Below are 19,757 nucleotides of genomic sequence, written 5' to 3'. Positions count from 1 at the left end.
ACTGCCAGTTGTATTTGCCAGAGCCCTTGCCAGCTTGGCGCCCATGTCCCGCGTCCTGCGTTCTGCCTGTAAGACTACAAGAGCTCCCGAGTCTTGGCCTAGGAACCTCCCAGCTCCTTTCAGGGGTGGATCCAGGGTCTCCCCCCACGGAACTTCCCCCTGCAGAAAGAAACAATTTCGGGCAAGCTTTGAAATGTAACTGTGTGACTGAGGACACCCAGGTGGAGCCAGCCCGAGAGGTCCAGATCTCCTGGGCACTCAGTCTACAATTGTAGCTGGAAGTGTTGTCCCCCAACCCTCCAAGCCTGGCTGCCTTAGGTCAAGCCTATTTACAGGTACAGTCCAGACTCTGCAGTGGGGGGCCATTTATCTAAGCAGAACCTATCCTAGGGTTGGACAGGGTGGCTTGAATATAGTGGATTAGTGTGTCTCAGACCCAGTCTGATGGCACTTGTATCCTAGGCCCCCAAGTTACCCATCTAAAGTGAAGCAGGATTCTAGCCCCAGGCCTAAGGGGCCCACCGTGGCCTTGGGGTCCCACAGCACAGGAACTGAGTCATCAAGTTGCCTTTGTAGTGTACACCTGGTGCTCTTGCTTCCGGAGAAGCCTCTGGCACAGGCCCAGGCCAGCCAGGCCCTGGCATTAATCTACAGGGATGTGGGTAGCCACAGCTCACTGCCCTGGCACCCCCACCTAGCCCCGTCACCAGCTTCAATCTTCCCCCCTTACCTCGAGCAGAGAACACCTGTATGGTGGGAAAGGAGGGCTGGAGGTTCCCTGTTTGAAATACCTGGTGTGGTCAGAGCAGCTTCTTTCTGTGGGATTCAGCCCCCCAACTGATGTGTGGCCACACTGCTTTTTGTGAAAAGGTTTTCTTGCTGCTGTTGCTGCTGCTACCCTGGGCCTGGGATGGTCCCTAATGGAGGTTCCAGTCTTCAAAAGGGCCTTCACTTCTTACCAGGTCTGCATCTAGGAGGATGGGTATGACTTGTATCTCCTGTGCCAACACAAACTTCAGTCGTGTTGTTGGGGTCAGACAAACCCTCCAGTGTGTGGGGAGAACCCATGCTCCCCAGAGAAAGAGAATGTGTGAGATCAACCCCTTTTGCATGAGTGGACATTCTGGCTCTCAGGGCAGACAGCGCTGGAGCCCCAGGGTTGGTAACCTCCCCAGAAACCGCCTACGCGGGCCAGAAAGATTGCAATGGGCACCATTTCCCTCCATTACCTGCTTTATCAGCGCTGTAGGGGGTGGTTTCATCTTCATCTTGGGGACCAGAATATCCAGCACTACTCAGTGAGTATTATTAAATTATTATTATTTATTTTATTATTAACTTTTTAATGACCGATGGCTCTCCCGAGGCAGCCTGAAGTTCTGACGACCCAACTCTCAAGGGACGACCTTTGTGAGAGTCGGGGGTGGAGGGACGATCTCTGGAAGAGGCGGGGAGGACGCCTGCCCCTGACTTTCAGGCCCATCCAGCTTGGAGACACCCCCACTCCCACCCGTCTTTCAAGAGTGCCTGTGGCAGCTGCTCCGCCTGCCCCCACGGGGCGCCTTCCCAACGCTGGCCCGTCGCGAGGCTCCCATTAGCCCACGGACCCCACACCCGCGGCTTGCCCGGCGCGGAGGACCCAAATCAGTACCTCGCTCTCCTCGCCCGGGCTCCCGGCTCCCGTAGGCGCCCCAGAGGGAGAAAACTACTTCTGCTCACATGTTAATGTCGGTACGGCAAAAGAGGTGGGGAAGAAAAAACAAAGTGCTGTGGAATAAAAAGATGCCTTTTCCTCCCGTTTTGCTTTGCAGCTCGGGCTTAGCGGGAGAGGATGCGGACCCAACAAGAGCTGGATAAGCGCTTTGGAATCCACAAAGGCTGGTGGTGTCAAAGGGCTGCAAAGGGAGTGAAGAATTGAAGCAGTGAGCTGGATAAATCGGGGCCAAAGCACGAACCTCTACAGAGATTTTGGCAAAGCGTGCGCGTGTGGGTGGGTGGACAAAAGGGCTCATTATTCGTGCGGTGGCTTCAGTTCTCCCCTCCCTCTGTGAGCGTGTTGGACGCGGTTCCCGGCCCGCGCCAGCTACCGTCCCCGCGCGTCCGGACGTGCGCCCTGGGTCCCGGGCTCGCGCGGCCGCTACAGTCAGGTTTGCTCCGCGCCCAGGAGGTCGGCGAGACGCAGGTGGCCGATCTTCTTCACCTCGCCCAGGGCGGTGCGCAGCTCCTGCGCCGGCGGGCAGTGCAGCCTGCGCGCCAGCTCCCGCGGCACGGCCGCCCTGTCGCTCAGGCGCGCGGCGAGCACGAAGGGGAAGCCGAAGCGCGCGCGGTACTGCGCGTTGAGCTCCGCCAGCCGGAGCCGCTCTTCGGCGTTCAGGCTCGTAAGGCCCGCGCCTCTCTGCTCCCGCTGCGACTCGGCGGTGAGCGTTCCCCGATGCAGCTCGCGGCCCGCCAGGTCCGGGTGGCAGCGCAGGATGCCCTCTTGGCCTGCAGGAAAGCACAGACACGCGACGGGAACACGTTACCCCGCGGGCGCGGCGGAGAGGGCGCACGGGGCTGCGGGCCGCCCGAGCCCGGGCGCCTGCCCCGCCCGAAGAGGGCTTCGCCAGGGAAGCCGGGTCTTCAGGAGGTGACGAAGGGCAGCAAGGGGCGTCCTGGAAGTGCAGGGGTGCCCACGGCCACCGCCCCTCAAACACGTCCCGAACCTTGCGCCCCTCCGTCCCAGCTTCAGGGGCCTCGGCCTGGACCCAGGGGCGGGGCGGGAAGTGACAAGTTTGTCCTTTGAGACCTTGGGGCAAGAAGAGCGGAGGGGAGAGGCCACTGGGGCTCGGAATTTACGACTTGCTCGGGAGGGAGCAGGGACGCGATAAGGAGACCGAGCATTTCGTATCTTTTCAAAGTCCTTTGCTCTCAAGGGGGCTTTGATGTCTCAGAGGGCCGGACACGGGGGCCCGAAGACTTCCTGCAAAAGCCACAGAATGGGTTTCGTTCTGTTCCAAAGGAGACGGGCGGGGAGGGTCCAGAGGGATAACATCCATGGGGCTTGGCAAATAAATGTCCAAGATTTTGTGATCCTAAGTGTGAGTTTTGGGCTTCTGGAATCAAGCATCCAAAGAGGCTTACAGATGATTAAGTGTAAAGAAACCCATTTCCAGCCGGAATTCCACAGCCCTTTGAATGAAAGTGACTTTTTTCCTTTTAGGAAAATAACACCCACTCATCACCTACCCTGCCTGAGGCTCCTTCCCCTTCTCCAACTGTAGGTTCCAAAGACACTGCAGACTGCCTTGGAGTTTTCTTGGGAGATAGTTTCTCATAATCTCCTAGACCTAAAATTGGAAATCCCTGGTGATCGACACCTGAGATTTTAAATCCAAATCCAGGGAGTTTCCCTGAGCCCCAGCCAGCCATTTTGCTCTCTCTCTAGAGAGAGAATTCGAATAGTCAAGGCTGGGCAGAATTTCAGATATGGTCAGCAGACGGCCGTAATCTGTGCAATGAGGATAATGACATCTAACTTGCAGAGGAGCTGTGAGCATTAGAGACAATTCATTTCCCTAAAACACAGTGCCTGAGTCCCTGGGTGGCTTAGTGGGTTAAGCCTCTGCCTTCAGCTCAGGTCATGATCTCAGGGTCCTGGGATCCAGGCTGCATTGGGTTCTCTGCTCAGTGGGGACCCTGCTTTCCCCCCTCCCCCTGCCTGTCTCTATCCTTATCTGGTGATCTCTCTTTATTTAAATGTGATCTCTCTTTACTTAAATTTAAATGTGATGTCTTTTATTTAAATAAATAAAATCTTAAAAAAAAAACACACAGTGCCTAATGCTAGCAAACATCCAATAAACAGCCGTTATTAGAAGTCGTAGTAAACACTGTTAACGGGACTGTGGTGCAGTTTGGAGTATCCGACTGTGGCCCTGGGATTAGCCATGAGTTCGGTTGGAAAAGAAGATCATTTAAAACTTGCTTTAGTTACGGCATAAACCTCCCAGTACTCAAACCTGGTAGTTTCTGCCCAATTAAACGATGATTGGGATGGCACCACCTAACTCTTAGACAGGGGCCAGGTAGGGATAACTGGGGTGAGGACATCTTTATTTAAGAAAACATTCAGTGAAAGTTCTGATGGGATTAGGTGACCTACCCAAGGTCACTTAGTAGCTCAAATGCCAGGCGGTTTGGGGGCACTGGCTGCCCCTATGAGGCTAAGGGGCGCTTATTTAAACGAAACTTGTGTCGCCAATTCTCCCGTCTTTATAACACCACTGTTTTAGACCCCCTCTCAGGAGCCCTATCCCTGGGGCGCTGCAAATGCCAGGTGGTTCTTTTCCATTTCCTGCGTCCACCCCGGTCCGGGTGGGGCGTAAATGAAGGCGTTAAATTCCCTACCTGCACTCCCGGCCCCAGATGCTGGCCCTGGAGCTTGGCTGTGCCCAGCGGACACCTGCCACGCAGAATCTACTCTGCACCCACCCAGCCCTGGGCCCCTGCAAACAGCCGGCTGGGAATGGGGAAACAAGAATCGTGCGTGGCTCTGCAAGTTGACCCTGAGGGCTCCCCCGGGCTCTCCCTCCTTGCATATTCAGGTTTTCAAAGCAGCATGTAGACAGTGGTGACTTGTGTGTGTGTGTGTGTGTGTGTGTCTTGGGGGGGGTCTGGCTGAGAGTCAGTATTCTCACCGACTCCCCTTCTCTCAGCTTCCCTTCCCCCCTTATTTCTTATTCTCTAGAGACCTAACTGGAGCTGGGGAGAAGTAGTTAGCTATTGGGTGGCGCCTGCATGGGGGTCCTTCCCCAGCGGACTCCCCTAGCTGACCACAGAGCAGAGAGAGGTGCAGCGGGGCTGGTCCCTCTTTCCTTTTTGCTTTCACACCTCGCTTCTCACTCCCCTGGGTTTGATTCCCCTCTTGAAAATGCCGCCTGGGGTTAATGTTTGCCCAGGATCCAGCCTGTGTTTTACACTGTTTGCAGGGAGGAGTGGGAGAAGGGGAGAGAAGGGAGGCCCAGAAAAGGGCAGAGCAAAGAGAAGAACACACACGCGCACACACACACACACACGCACACGCACACGCACGCACACACAGAGCTGCAGATAAAGAGAAAAATACAGGGAGTCCCTCAGAGGATGGCAGCTCAGAAAAAAAAGGAACCTGATCCCATCTAACCAAAGACTCTTCCTTTATTGCCCCACACCGCTGACCCCATGAACACTCTCCCCATCCTCGTTGGGGGGGGGGCAGCTCAGCAGTGGAGTATCTTGTGCTTCTCAGGACCATGTCAATGCTGCCTAATCTTCAGTCTTTCTTTCTTTCTTTTTTTTTTTTTAAAGATTTTATTTATTTGACAGACAGAGATCACAGTAGGAGAGAGGAAGGGAAGAGATCACAGAGAGAGAGGAAGGGAAGTAGGCCCCCCGCTGAGCAGAGAGCCCGATGCGGGACTCGATCCCAGGACCCTGAGATCATGACCCGAGCCGAAGGCAGCGGCTTAACCCACTGAGCCACCCAGGCGCCCCTCTTCAGTCTTTCTTAAAATCGTACTGCTTGTGCCACTGCCTTGTCACACGTATGTAGACATGTATTATTTGCTACGACCACAAGTCACGAATCTTTGCATCTAGGAGAGTTCCTGGCCCAGAGCTCATTGTTTCAACAGGAGAATGGCACAGGCAACTGTGGCCACTGCGGAAGAGGCAACTGCCTTAGAACCCCGTTCCAGTCCACCAGAGTCCCTACATCAGTAGGAACTAGTGTGTTCTCCCTCCTGGTACAATGGATCATCTGTCCCTTCTGTGTGTTCTTGAAGCCAGCCCTGCTTTTCTTCCTCCCTTCCTTCCTTCCCTCCTTCCTTCCCTTCTTTATAAAAAGATTTTATTCGACAGAGACACAGCGAGAGAGGGAATACAAGCAGGGGGAGTGGGAGAAGGAGAAGCAGGCCTCCCGCTGAGCAAGGACACCCCTCCCCCTTGTGGGGCTCGATCTTGGACCCTGGGATCATAACCTGAGCCAAAGGCAAAGGACCAAGCCACCCAGGCACCCCCAAGCCCTGCTTTTCATCTCAAGACTCCAGTTTCAAACATCCAGTTCTCCTTCCCACCCCATGCTCTGTTATCCTCATCAACAGACAAACATGCCTTAGAATCAACCATTCCATCAAGAAAATTAAAACCTACCTTTGATTCCCTACTGTCCTCTAGTTTCTTGCTATATCGCTGCTCCTCCTTACAGTGAACTCCTCAAAGGAGTTGTCTACGCAGTGTTCCCCGTTTTCTCGCCTCCTATTTCACGTTCATTCTGTTAAGCTTTCAGCCCCGCCCACTAGCGAGTGCACACTCATCAGGGCCACAGATGATGGACATCTTGCCCAAACCCCATGACCAGTGCCTGGTCTTCTTCCTCAGCCTCTGGAGAGAATGTCACAGGCTCGCTCCTCTCTCCTTAAAAGATTACCAGCGCTTGCCTCCTTTCTTCGCTGGTTCTTACTTTGCCAGATCACTGACACGGGAGTACCCCAGGACTCAGTACTTACCTGTCTTCCCTTCTGTATTTACACTGATGCCCAGATTTTCTCACTGAATTCTGTATCTTTAAATGTCATCAGTGTTGGGTTTTTTTGTTGTTGTTGTTTTTTTAAGAATTTCATTTCTTTATTTGAGAGAGAGAGAAGGAAAGAGAGGGAGAGAATGAGGTAGGGGGAGGGCAGACAGAAAGAGAAGCAGGCTCCCCGCTAAGCAGGGAGCCCACCAGCAGGAATGCCCTCAGTTTTGTTTTGTTTTGTGTGTGTGTGTTTTTTTAACGACACCCAGATCCAGTCCAGCCTACAGCTTGCCAATGAGTTCCTGTGTTGTAATTCATAAGGACACTCAATATTTTCATTTGGATGATTATTACGCCGCTCAGACACGACAAGCTCCCATTTTCTACCTTGTCTTCTCAATTGTGAAGTTTTCCCCATTGTAGAAAACGACACCACTGCCCATCCAGTTACTCAGATTAAAAATTTAAGTTACCCTTCATTTCTCTTTGTTTTTGACCTGTCTTCCCCCCCCAAATCCATTAAAAAAAAAAAAAAAAAACTATGGAGGGGCGATTGGGTAGTGAAGTCGGTTAAACCTCTGCAGACTCTTGGCTTCAGCTCAGGTCCTGGTCTCAGGGTCCTGAAATACAGCAGCCCCCCTCCCTGGTCAGGCCCCACACTCAGCAGGGAGTCTGCCTGAGACTCCCTCTCCCTTTGCCCCTCCCCCCATTTGCGCTCTCTTAAAAATAAATAAATACACGTTTTAAAAACCTGCAAATCGAACTCTAAAATGTATTCTGAGAACCCAGTCACATCTCTCCATCTCTCCTGCTCCAACCTGAGTCCAAATGAGCATCTCCCCTCACTTTCACCACCTCCTCAGTCCCTGTACCTGACCTCTCTTTCCTTCTATCTCTCCACTTGTCACTATTCTCCCCACACGGTGGGCTTTCTGTGCTCCCGAAATGCCCAAAATTTTAAGTTCCTTTTCTCAGACGGCCTTCTCCTGGATCTTAGACTGCTTCCTTCTCATTTCTCAGTCTTAAACTCAAATGTCACTTCCTAAGAATGACCTCTTTTATTACATATTTTCTTCTAAGAGTCCCTAGAATGTGAAAGTATCTTCCTTATTCATGTTCATCCTGTCCCTCTTTACTAGGATGTAGACTCATTGAAGGCAGGCACTTGTCTTGTTCACTGCTCTGTCCCCCATGCCTGGTACAATCCTGGGGCCCAGTGGGCACCTGACCAACACATCACTCTCAGGAAGGAGTGCTATATGTTTCTTTTTTGATTGAACACCCTTTAATAGTCTCTTCTAAGTACCTTATAATCTGCATTTCAGGAATTATGAGTATCTTTCTTATTCATTCAACAACTATGAAATATGTATTAAGTAATAAATTATGGAACGATTGTGCAATTTTGGAATGTCACAAGGAGATACACGATTAACCCTATGTTATGAGAGGGCTTTTTCCCTCTTTGATTTTTAACACAAATCAATACTGAATTGGTTTGTTATTGGCTGTGTGTGTTTGTGTGTGTGTGAGGGTATGTGTGTATGGGTAGGTGTTTCAGCCATCTTCCCTTTACTTTTGCCCTGCCCCTTGCCTGGAAATGAGGAACTGATTGGCTCAGAGTACTTTGCCAGTTGAGCTAGAGCTGAATATTAATCCTGGACTGCCACCTACTGACCAATAATCATCATAGTGCAATGGAAATAGATTGTCAACCTTGGTTTACTCTAGAAACAAGATTTTCATTTCCACTAATGGTAGACGGTTTTCTTTTCTTTTCTTTTCTTTTCTTTTCTTTTCTTTTCTTTTCTTCTTTCCTTCCTTCCTTCCTTCCTTCATTCTTTCTTTCAGATTTTATTTACTTATTTGACAGAGATCACAAGTAGGCAAGAGGTAGGTGGGGGAAGGGAGGAGGCAGGCTTCCTGCTGAGCAGAGAGCCCGATGCGGAGCTCGATCCCAGGACCCTGAGACTATGACCTGAGCTGAAGGCAGAGGCTTAACGCACTGAGTCACCCAGGTGCCCCATAGACAGTTTTCTTAGATCACGTATAAAACAAAGTCTTGACCAAGTAGATTACCATATCCCGAACTTTACTTTAAGGTGTCTTTTAGCTTTAGGATTCGAAGACTATTACACCCATTTGTTCCCAACCATGCAAAGATTAAAGCTAGACTAGTCAGTAAATCCTATTTTATTTGCTTATTTAAACAGCTGAACATAGCATCTGGGACATCGGGCATTAATGTTAATTGAATAAATTACTGAACAAATAACCCCTAGAAAATGTTTCTAGCTGTTCCTCCCTGATTCTCTAAAAATGCTGCAAAAGCTGTTGGGTTGACTATCAGAGTTCTGAATTCCAGTTCTGCCGCTTTCTAGTTGTGTGTTCTTTTGACCAAGTTATTTAATTTCTCTGTGCCTCAGTTTTCATCTGTAAAATGGGTATAATAATAATACTTGCTTTATAAGATTGTTACAAGGATACAATGAGTTGAAAGATGCAAAGTGCTGAGAAAAGTGCCTGAAACACACCAAGAGTAAGGGTGAAATGCATTGTAGCTATTGTTATTATTAGCTGCTTATTTAACAACATCAGCAGCAGCAACCTCATCAGTGTGACCACCCATACAGCATTGAAGCTCTGCTCCCAGCTGTCTGAGAGAGTGTGGACGCTGGCTTAGGGCTGAGAAGCAGCCCACAGGGAAGTCCCTCCACAGAACAATGTCTAGTCCAGAAACGAACAACCCTCCAGTTTCCTCTGGGCATTTTGTCCCACTGACTTGCCACTAAAGTTACTCCGGGAAAATGTGTGGGAACAGGGTAATATCAGGAACCGTCATCTTTAAAAATCATTTCATGATCTCACCTTCTAAATCATTTCATGCATTTAAATCTTTATTAAGTCCCAGTATCCTATTCACTGAATGATGTAAGATTCTGACACTGGCTGGAATACAGAGTTCCTGTTGAGTTAGGAGAAGGATCAAAAACAAGCCTTGGGAGAGAGGGAGTGAATGCCAATCCCCAAATCCCACTTTGCTCGGGATTGTGATTGGATTTAACCTTAACCAGACCTTTTTTTTTTTTTTTTTAAGATTTTATTATTTATTTGACACAGAGAGAGAGACAGAAGCAGGCTTCCTGCAGAGCAGAGAGCCTAATGCGGGGTTCGATTCCAGGATCCTGGGATCATGACCTGAGCCGAAGGCAGGTGCCTAACAACTGAGCCACCCAAGCACCCCTTAACTAGACCTTACCCAGAACCTCTGCTCAAACCTATCAAGGTGCCTGCTGGTGGGAAAGAAGACAGAAATAGGGGAGTTTTAATTTTATTATCTAAGTTTCTGGCATAGCAAACTCTAAATAAATGTCAAGTAACTGGATAAACCAGTGAATACTGGATTTAAATTATCCATGTAATACCTTCCCTCCCCAGCCCCATCACCCAGTCCCATCATCCCTTGTGTTTTAAGACAGATAATGGATTTTTCTCTTATTTTTACCATGATAGAAAAAAATGCTATTCATAAGGCATTCACACCCTTTAAAAATTATTTCCCTCTGGTCTTGAAGGCTTTCGTTTGACCCACATTTTCCTGTCAGGCATTTTGAACACGGGTTCTGGTGAACATGGTGAACATGAACATGGGTTCTTGCTCTTTCCAGCTCACTCTGTAGGCTGTGGGCTGACAAGGGGAACCCCTTCCCTCCCCAAGCCAGGGCTGAACATTCCTGTGAGTCATCAGTCACAGGGCTCTGGTGTCCATCAGCCTCATTAATTTCTGAGCCCAGTGGCAGAGCTGAAAAAGGCCCTGAAAACTGGGTGACTGCCAACAAAGTCCTGATACTTCTGTCAGTTTGATTTTCTAACACCTTCCTCCCCTCTTGCTAAATGTGCTTAAAATAAATTAAAATGAGTTCCTTCCTTGGGAGACATTCATCTGACAATTGGAAACCATCCTGAATGTCAAACTCTGGATGGATAGGCAAGAGTTCTGTTTCTTGGCCTTGTAATGGTGAAGAGAGTGGCCATTCTCCCCCAACCCCTCCACGCACAGACCAGATCTCTGTAGAAGGCCCCTCTGTGAAGGCAGCCCTTGCCCCTTCGGGCTTTTCTGAAGATACAGGACAGCCCAGTAAGTGGACTCTAATCCTGGGCCTCTGAATCTTTGTGAGGCCATGTGTCATTCTGAGTCACTTGGGGTTAGACTAAACCTCCACCCCCGCCTCTCCTCACCCTACACCCAGAAGTGTCTTCTTTTCTCTCTCTACCCAGAGGAAGTCAACAATTTCTTTCCCTTTCTCCAGAGGAATTCTTTCAGATTTTTGTCTTTTCCCCTTCACTCCCTCAGGGAGTTGCTGATCTGAATGAGTTTACTTTCCTTGGCGGTCCAGTCCAAACTGGCCCTTTCTGGCAAAAATGTCACCCGTCTGCTCTTTCCCCTGGGCTCCTGAGATATTCTGATACTGTGCTGTCTCCTGTCCTGCATACAGGACATTCCCAAAGTGAACACACTTGGCTAAGAGAGGGTGGTCCCTCTGCCTGACCTTTGGCCTCTGAGCGACTATGAGGCCTGAGGAAACAAGTGCCTGTTCCTCTTCCTCTTGACCTCATAGCTTTAATATTTAACAGCTCTTTTACCTGAGCCAACAAATGTCTCTTTTTCTAAAAATTTAATACAATTTTTAAAAAAACAGACTCTGTGCCCAGTGTGGAGCCCAACAAGGGGCTAGAACTCATGACCCTGAGATCACTACCTGAGCTGAGACCAACATACGTCTTTAATTCCACTTTAATTCCACTTTGGCCTAACGCCTTGCAAGTGTCTGACTCGCATTTAATAAGCCTGAGGAAAGTAATCCTTAAAATAAAAAGTGCTGATCAACATATCAGCAATAAACAACTAGGCTGAAACATATAAAAATATTTTGAGGGGCGCCTGGGTGGCTCAGTGGGTTAAGCCTCTGCCTTCAGCTCAGGTCATGATCTTGGGGTCCTGAGATCAGCCTGCATGGGGCTCTCTGCTTAGCAGGGAGCCTGCTCCCCCGCTCCTGCCCTCTGTCTGCCTCGCTGCCTACTTGTGATCTTTCTCTCTGTCAAGTAAATAAATAAAATCTTTTTAAAAATTAAAAAAATAAAAATATTTTGATAAGCATATTCGAAATCCTTTTGTGGAGATTCTCAGCGTCTAATGCCGAAGCCTTACCTGACTGCGGAAGGGCGTCAATGAAGGCAAAGAAGTGCTTCTCTAAATCTTCCAAGTTGGAGAACGGCCGTTGGGACCAAACAGCAGCGGCAATCAGAGGACACCTCTCAATGACATTCCCAAACACATCCACAAATTCCCCAAAGTCCATGGAGTTGACCTTCTCAATGTCCATTGCTTGCATTCAACCCGAGGCCGGAGAACGGCAGCTCGCCTCTCAAAAGCGGATGACCCTGGCTCTGCTCGCCAGCTTATATTTGTTGAATACGCAAGATTTTTTTTTTTTATGCAACACCAGCGTGGCATGTTTTGAATGCCTCTGGCAGGAGTAGATCCACAATCCTTGTGTAATGAGCAAACTGAGGTTAAGGTTCTAATCCGGGGAGTGGAGATCTCTATATGGGAAATGTTTCTCACCAAATTGTTCCCACCAAGCTGGGAGGGACCCTATTTCACTGTGGGCCTTCAAGCCAGAGACCCTTTTGGTGTCATTAACATTTTAATGTCAAGAGTATCCCAGGAAGTTTTGTCTGATAACTCAAAGACAGGTCACAAGTCCACCTGCCTAATGTGTGATTTCCCATTGGTTGCTGCTAGAGAGGTCAGATGGTGTGTTTTATCTTTTCTCTGTATCTCAGATGCTTAACATGACAGGTACTTCATAAATGCTCATTACACAGGATGTGGCATCTAAGAGATAATGGTGTCCCCTTTACAGTTGTCTCTCAGACACCATTACATGTTAGTTTCTTCCTGAATATATATACAAACCTATCTGAAATCACCTTGCTTATTGTATTTACTTATTTGCATATCATCTCTCAGCCCCAACTAATTCCATGAGCCTGGAGACGGTGTGTCTTGTTTGCCTCTGTGTCCTGGGCGCCTAGAGCTGTGCCCACGGTAGGGGTGACTTAGTTGACCAAAGGAACACAAAGATTTAATTTCTCACCTAATAGCTTTCATGTGTACTCAAAACAAAAGATACCATGGAAGATAAAGTTTAAAAAAAAAAAAAAGGGTCAAAATTTTAAAATAAATTGCTGCTGTTTCCCTTTAGAACAAAAAAATGCAAACATATTTGTAAAAGTCATACTAGCTACCTGTTTGCCTCCATCGGAGTCAAAACTCAAGGGTAGAGTGGCCATATTAGCTTTATTTTTTTTTAAAGATTTTATTTATTTATTTGACAGACAGAGATCACAAGTAGGCAGAGAGGCAGGCAGAGAGAGAGGAAGGGAAGCAGGCTCCCTGCTGAGCAGAGAGCCCTGATGCTGGGCTCCATCCCAGGCCCCTGGGATCATGACCTGAGCCGAAGGCAGAGGCTTTAACCCACTGAGCCACCCAGGCACCCCCCCATATTAGCTTTAATAAGTCAACTACATCGTCCACTGTGGTTTATGAGAGGTGGGTGACAATAGTGCCCTTGACCATCTTTCAGATGTCATGGAATTTGTCCTCCTGTTTGTGGACATTGTCTAGCCCAGGTTCCCTCTGACTACCTGACAGGGGGACCAAGAATTCATCTCTTGAAAAGAAGCTGGTAAGGTTTGCTTTTGTAGGAAGTAAATCCAGTGACACGAGACTGCCATTACTAGCTTGTCTTCATAGAAGTTAACAGGGATATATAATGTACCATGTATTTGTGAAAACACATAGAATCCCCTAGTGTGTACACGGTTTGGGGTATAGAACTCAGTGTGGAGAGCACAGACCCAGGAGAGTTCTGATCCTGCCTCTGTCACTGATCAGACATTTGGCAAGTGATCAAACTTTCTGTTCTTCAGTTTCTTTGTAAAATGGGGATAATGATGTATTTACCTTGTGGGATTTGGGGAAAGATTAGTGACTACACAGAAGTACAGAAAACAGCTCCTTTACAGAGCTCTACATGGGCTAACGTTTTCTGTATACAATCTCTCCATTGGACCAACCACAGAATTTTCTCCTTTATCCTTTCTGTCATTAGAGCTTTTTCCTTGTCCATGCGGACTTTGCTGCAGACCCAGCTAATAGCTCAATATCCATTTCTTCCCTTTCTTGAGGACACCACTGCCCTGAGCCTCGGTTCACTCTAGCATGACCTGTGCAGCATCTGCAATGTCCAAATAAGACTGTGGAGAGATAAGACTGCGGGGGAGTCTGGCTGGATCCCCACGACTGGTCTGTCCAGGCTCTCCAGCCTTATTACCACCCTCATTCCTGGAATCTGGGAAAAGAAGGTAGGCCAGAAGCCAAGAAAGAAGACCATCCTGGGTCCATGGCTCTTTGTCCCCCAACCCTCAGGCCTGACCCCTTACAATTTCCTGCTCTTATCTCTGCACACTGAGGGTCTCCGCACCAGCAAAGGAGCTCCTGCCTGGGGCTTGGAGCCTGGGGGTTCTCAGTTCCTCTGAGAACAGCAGGAGATAGACATCTGAATTTGCAAGTAGAAACTCCTTCCTCTCATGGCAATGCTGATACACAAGGATGGGAAGGACCTCCCTGCTGATATTGCTACCTTTCTGGCACAGATTAGACACTGAAACTTCTATTTTGCTCTATCTATTGTATAATAATGAAACTCCAAATTACCTACTAACATTCGAACTTTGAGACACAAAAAAGTTAAGGAATTAAATAATCGCAGACATAAAAACCTATGGACAAAAAAAAAAAAAATTACTAATGTGGAACTCAGCAGCTCATGCTGCTGGGCTTAACTCAGCACTCTGGGTTTCACCTCTCTTGACCCTCACCGATCAAATCAATCGAAGAAATGGCAAGTGGTCAGAAGGTAAGGCAATTTGTAGCTGAGCAAAAAGCCAATATATTGAACAGTACACCATATAGAGGGGGATTGTGTGGTATACAAATTATATATCAATAAAGCTTTTTTAAAAAGTGCAATGAGGGGGACCTAGGTGGCTCAGTGGTTAAGCATCTACCTTAGGTTCAGGTCATGATCCCAGGGTCCTGGGATTGTGCCCACATCTGGCTCCCTGCTCAGCAGGGAGCCTGCTTCTCCCTCTGCCTCTCCCCCTGCTTGTGTTCCCTCTCTTGGTGTCTCTCTCTCTGTCAAATAAATGAAATCTTTTTTTTTTTATTTTATTTGACAGAGATCACAAGTAGGCAGAGAGGCAGGCAGAGAGAGGAGGAAGCAGGCTCCCTGCTGAGCAGAGAGCCCAATGTAGGGCTCCATCCCAAGACTCCGAGATCATGACCTGAGCAGAGGCTTAACCCACTGAGCCACCCAGGCACCCTGAAATCTTTTTTTTTTTTTTTAAGTGAAATGATATAAACATGTAGCCTCATAATTTGTTTGATCCTACCAGATAGGATTCTTACATTCTGGTTGCTGAATATATTATATTTGATTTTATTATAATTTTTCTCTTAAGACGCTTTTAGCTGAACATGGAGAATTATTTTTTTCTTTAAGTAAGCTTCATGCCCAGTGTGGAGCCCAGCGAGGAGCCTGAACTAATGACCTTGAGATCAAGACCTGGACACTTACCCGACTGAGCCACGCAGGCACCCCAACACAGAGAAAATAGTTAACCAAAAATTTTTGTTTCATGTTTTTTTGGTTGTAACACTCACACATCCATTCCCTTTAACTGGCAGCCCTTAACTTTTCATTTATGGAGCTTAAACGGGAGCATTTTCCCAATGAAATGCCAGAAAGTCAGATTGCTTTTCTTCATACGTATTTTTAATTTGAGGCAAATTGGGAGTCAGAACTCATAATCTTGCTGTTACCAGACCATGTTCATTAGCTGAGGACTGAGGCAAAGCAAGAAGCACTGGCAGGAGCCCAGGCCTTGGGTGTGGCTGTGAAGAGGCGGAGGGTGTGGTGCTAGGCCAGGCCAGAGCTTAGTACCTGCTTTGTGTGGCTAAGTTGGTGACAACCTTCCTAAACCTTGATTTCACCAGTTGCTAAACTGCCACAGCACAACCTTCTACCTCCCGTCTTGTTCAATGAGATACACATGTGAAGCCTTCAGCGAGGCACTGGAATACAGTCTATTATCAACAAATGTTCATATAAATCCAGGTGCAAAATGACCAATACTGGATGGTTCTACTCCTATGAGGTACCTAGAGGAGTCAAATTCAGAGACGCAGAAAGTAGAGGGGCGCCTGGGTGGCTCAGTCGGTTAAGCATCTGCCTTCAGCTCAGCTCATGATCCCGGGGTCCTGCTTGTCCCTTGTCCTCTGCCCCTCTTCCAGCTTACACATGTGCACTCTCTCAGTCTCTCTTTCTAAAATAAATAAATACTTTTTTTTTTTTAAAAAGAAGCTTTTTAAAATAACTTTTTTAAAGTGATTGTCAGGGGCTGGAGGTAGATGGAAAAGAGAGTTATTGTTTAATGCGGACAGAGTTTCAGTTTGTAAAGACAAAAAATATCCGCCAGAGCTGGATAGCGGTGATGGTCATACAACATTGCGAATGTACTTAATGACATCGAGCCCTACACTTAAAAATGATTAAGATGGTAAATTGTACATGTACATGTATGTAGGTTATATATATTTTACCACAAAAAACTCATCAAGCCTTTTCTGTCTCAGTAAGATAATTTGGAATTTAGTACATGGTAGGCTCCGAGGAACTAAAAAGATGTGCTGTTTTTATTTTTACTTTATTTATTATTAGTATTTTTTAAGGAAGCACACCGAGTTCTGTGTTTTCTTTTTCTTATATTAAAAAGATTTTTATTTATTTGACAGAGAGAGAGAGACAGTGAGAGAGGGAACACAAGCAGGGGGAGTGGGAGAGGGAGAAGCAGGCTTCCTGCAGAGCAAGGAGCCAGATGCAGGGCTCCATTCCAGGATCCTGGAATCATGACCTGAGCCGAAGGCAGATGCTTAATGGACTGAGCCACCCAGGTCGTCCAGTGTGGTGTTTTTAGGTGATAATTCCCCCTCACCTTTTTTTTCTGCTGCTTAGGGTCATGATGGCATAGACAGAAGCAAATTTGAACGCTGATAGGTAATTTAACAGAAATGACAGTGGGAGTGGCAAAGGGGTTCGGATAATCATGTCACTGGGAAAGTCCCTCCTGAAGAGCTGAGGAAAGAGAAGGAAGATCAGGAAGAAACACAAGTGGCAAAGGTGGGTGAAGGAGGGACAGAAGGTGGATAATTGAAGGACTGGAACTTTGGTAAGAGGTCACCCAGGACATCTTCCTGCTGCAGGCCCAACACCCCTGGCTGTTTTCCTTACTCCAAAAGATCTCTGAGAAAAAGACTCTGTTTTCAACTGGAAGCCAGTCCAGGCTCAGGCAACACTATGCATAGAAAGTGTTCCAAAAAGAATAAGCTCCAAAGTCAGTCCCCTGTGCTGGTAAAAGTGCTGTGCAGAATCTAATGGTAAAAACTGAGTTCCATAAAGAAACTGACAGACTGCTCTGTTAATGTGGGAAATGTGAAAATAACGTGCGAAATGTGAAAATAATGTGTGTAAAATGCACAATAGTTATCATAGTCAAGAAATAACCAGGTACTGAACAAATGAATTTAAGTGATCTGTGTAGAGGATTGTTCTTCCTTCTAATTAACAGACTGGCCTTTTCTTTATTCTGCTTGTTAAAATTTGTCTTTCCAGAGGCAGGGTGTAGGAATGAAGTCCAGCCCCCTGCTTGGGATTAATTAAAAACACAGTAGTCCTAGGGCGCCACCTACTGGTCAGATGGAAGGGACTGCACGCAGTAGCAAGAACACATCTCTAAAATCAGTGCTTGTAAGTTGTGTTTTTCCACGTGGTAACAATGTGTGGTTTGGGGCCCCGAATGCCTTAGTCAGATTACTTAAATAAATAAAACTTAAAATAAATTTTAAAAATTAATATTTAGTTTTTATGTAATCTCTACACTCAATGTGGGCCTTGAACTCACAACCCCATGGTCAAGAGTTGTTAGTGCTTCTGACTGAGCTAACCAGGAGACCCCAAAATAAAATCTTTAAAAAAAAATGTGTAGTTAAGTCAGAGATACAACTTGACCTACATTAATACCGGATCTGTGATAAGAGCTGGGTTTAGTAGAGTCTAATTCTGTTTTCCCCAATACAGTTTTTTAAATGCCTTCCATCCTCAGAGAATGTTGCCTTTTAAATATCATATTATCATTTTTGATATTTAAATATCATATTATCATTCGGCTCCGGTGATGGTCCCAGAGTCATCAGGCTCTCTGCTCGGCAGGGAGCCTGCTTCCCCTTCTCTCTCTCTGCCTGCCTCTCTGCCTACTTGTGATCTCTGTCAAATAAATAAATAAAAGCTTTAAAAACAAACAAATAAATAAATGTCATATTTGGGTGAGTTGGGGGAAGTTGGGGGGAAACTGGAGGGGGAGACAAGCCATGAGAGACTGTGGACTCTGAGAAACAAACTGAGGGTTTGGAAGGGAAGGGGGGCGAGGGGTTGGGTGAGCCTGGTGGTGGTTATTATGGAGGGCATGTATTTTTTTTATTAAAGATTTTATCTATTTATTTGACAGAGATCACAAGTAGGCAGAGAGGCAGACAGAGAGAGGAGGAAGCAGGCTCCCTGCTGAGCAGAGAGCCCGATGTAGGGCTCCATCCCAAGACCCCGAGATCATGACCTGAGCCAAAGGCAGAGGCTTAACCCACTGAGCCACCCAGGTACCCATGGAGGGCACGTATTGCTTGGAGCACTGGGTGTGGTGCATAAACAATGGATGCTGGAACACTGAAAAGAAATAAAGTAAAATAAAATGGAAAAAAATAATAAATATAATATTTGGTATTTACAAAAGTTATATTACAAAGTAAGATAATATCACTGAACACCATGAACCCATTATCTCACCTAACCCAAAAAAGCCTCAAAATATCATCAGTGTGAAAATGAATGAATAGTGGTAATTATATAGTCACATCACACATCAATGAAATGAAAGAGTTTGAGATCCATAGAACACCACGAGTGAATCTTAGAAAGCATGATGTTGATATCTTTTTTTTTTTTTTTAAAGAAAGCAGGAACTGGAAGTCTATATAGAGTATGGTGCCATTTTTGTGAAGCTCATCAACAAGAGAATATTCATTTTCAAGGAAATCAAAATTTTGGTGCCGTAGATACTACAACAGCAAGGGGTGCGTTGCATTGGTGATTCCATGTATAAATGTATTTATTTGGTTCCATCTGCAGTGAATTCATGTTCAGAATATATGTGTGTCTGACATAAAATGTGCTTCTCTTTTCCTCCCTATGATCACCCACAGTTTTGGTCAAGCAGTTGAAGAGGGCTTACTCAATGCTTGTGACTCTACTTCCTCAGATCCTGTCAACATAATGGAATCAAGTACAAATGAAGGTAAATTATTTGAAAGTTGAAAGGAGATCACTGGACAACCAAAACAGAGAGGACTTTCTAGAAAAGGCCAAGCAGATGAAATCCTCAGTTTGGCAGAGGAGACTGTATATCGGTTCAGGTGTGTGTGCCAAGGGTCTTGGCTGTGAGCTCTGGAGACAGGTTTGGGCTCCTGGGGCAAGGGGATTTACAGAAAGGACACTGGGTAGCTCACAGGCCTAACAGGAAGGCCAGAGACCAAGGCTTGTGCAAGAAGAGGGACCAAAGCAGCTCCAGGGATCTAGGAAGTGGGAACTGCTTGTCACTTTTGTCGGAGACCGGTAGTGTGAGAATAATGAGTTCTAACTCCCTTTTTGATCCTTGCCTGAATCCAGTCCAGATGCAAAGTTCCAGAATAAGAGAGGAGGTTTATGAGCTGAGCTTCAGTCAAAGACCCTCCTTGGCTAGAAGACCACTTACGCAAGTCCCACTCTACTGCATGCCATCGGGAGAAGCCATGCCCCCAACCACAGAGCTGTTATCAAAAGAAATGGGAATTGATACTGGATGGCCAAAGAAACACATGATCACTACACCAGGGTCTTTTAAGATAATACAACAAAAACTTAAAAATAGAATTACCAGTTGATCCAGCAATCCCACTTCTCTATAAAAGCATATGAAAATATACCAAAAAAGTTGAAAGCAGGGTCCCAAG

The 19,757-nt window shown here is 46.8% G+C and overlaps 1 protein-coding gene across 1 annotated transcript; it reads right to left on the bottom strand.

Annotated features, from left to right (window-relative positions):
• Positions 1 to 1,324: 1,324 nt before the first annotated feature.
• Positions 1,325 to 11,982, bottom strand: URAD (ureidoimidazoline (2-oxo-4-hydroxy-4-carboxy-5-) decarboxylase). Its single transcript, XM_032314910.1, has 2 exons — positions 11,742 to 11,982; positions 1,325 to 2,484 (listed from the first exon to the last, which is right to left on the bottom strand). The coding sequence occupies exons 1-2, from the start codon at positions 11,923 to 11,925 to the stop codon at positions 2,144 to 2,146; spliced, it is 525 nt and encodes a 174-aa protein (XP_032170801.1). The 5' UTR covers positions 11,926 to 11,982; the 3' UTR covers positions 1,325 to 2,143.
• Between the last annotated feature and the right edge of the window lie 7,775 nt (positions 11,983 to 19,757).

Source organism: Mustela erminea, chromosome 15 (assembly GCF_009829155.1).
Source record: "Mustela erminea isolate mMusErm1 chromosome 15, mMusErm1.Pri, whole genome shotgun sequence".
Taxonomy (NCBI): domain Eukaryota; kingdom Metazoa; phylum Chordata; class Mammalia; order Carnivora; family Mustelidae; genus Mustela; species Mustela erminea.
This window is presented reverse-complemented; position numbering and strand designations above follow the sequence as displayed.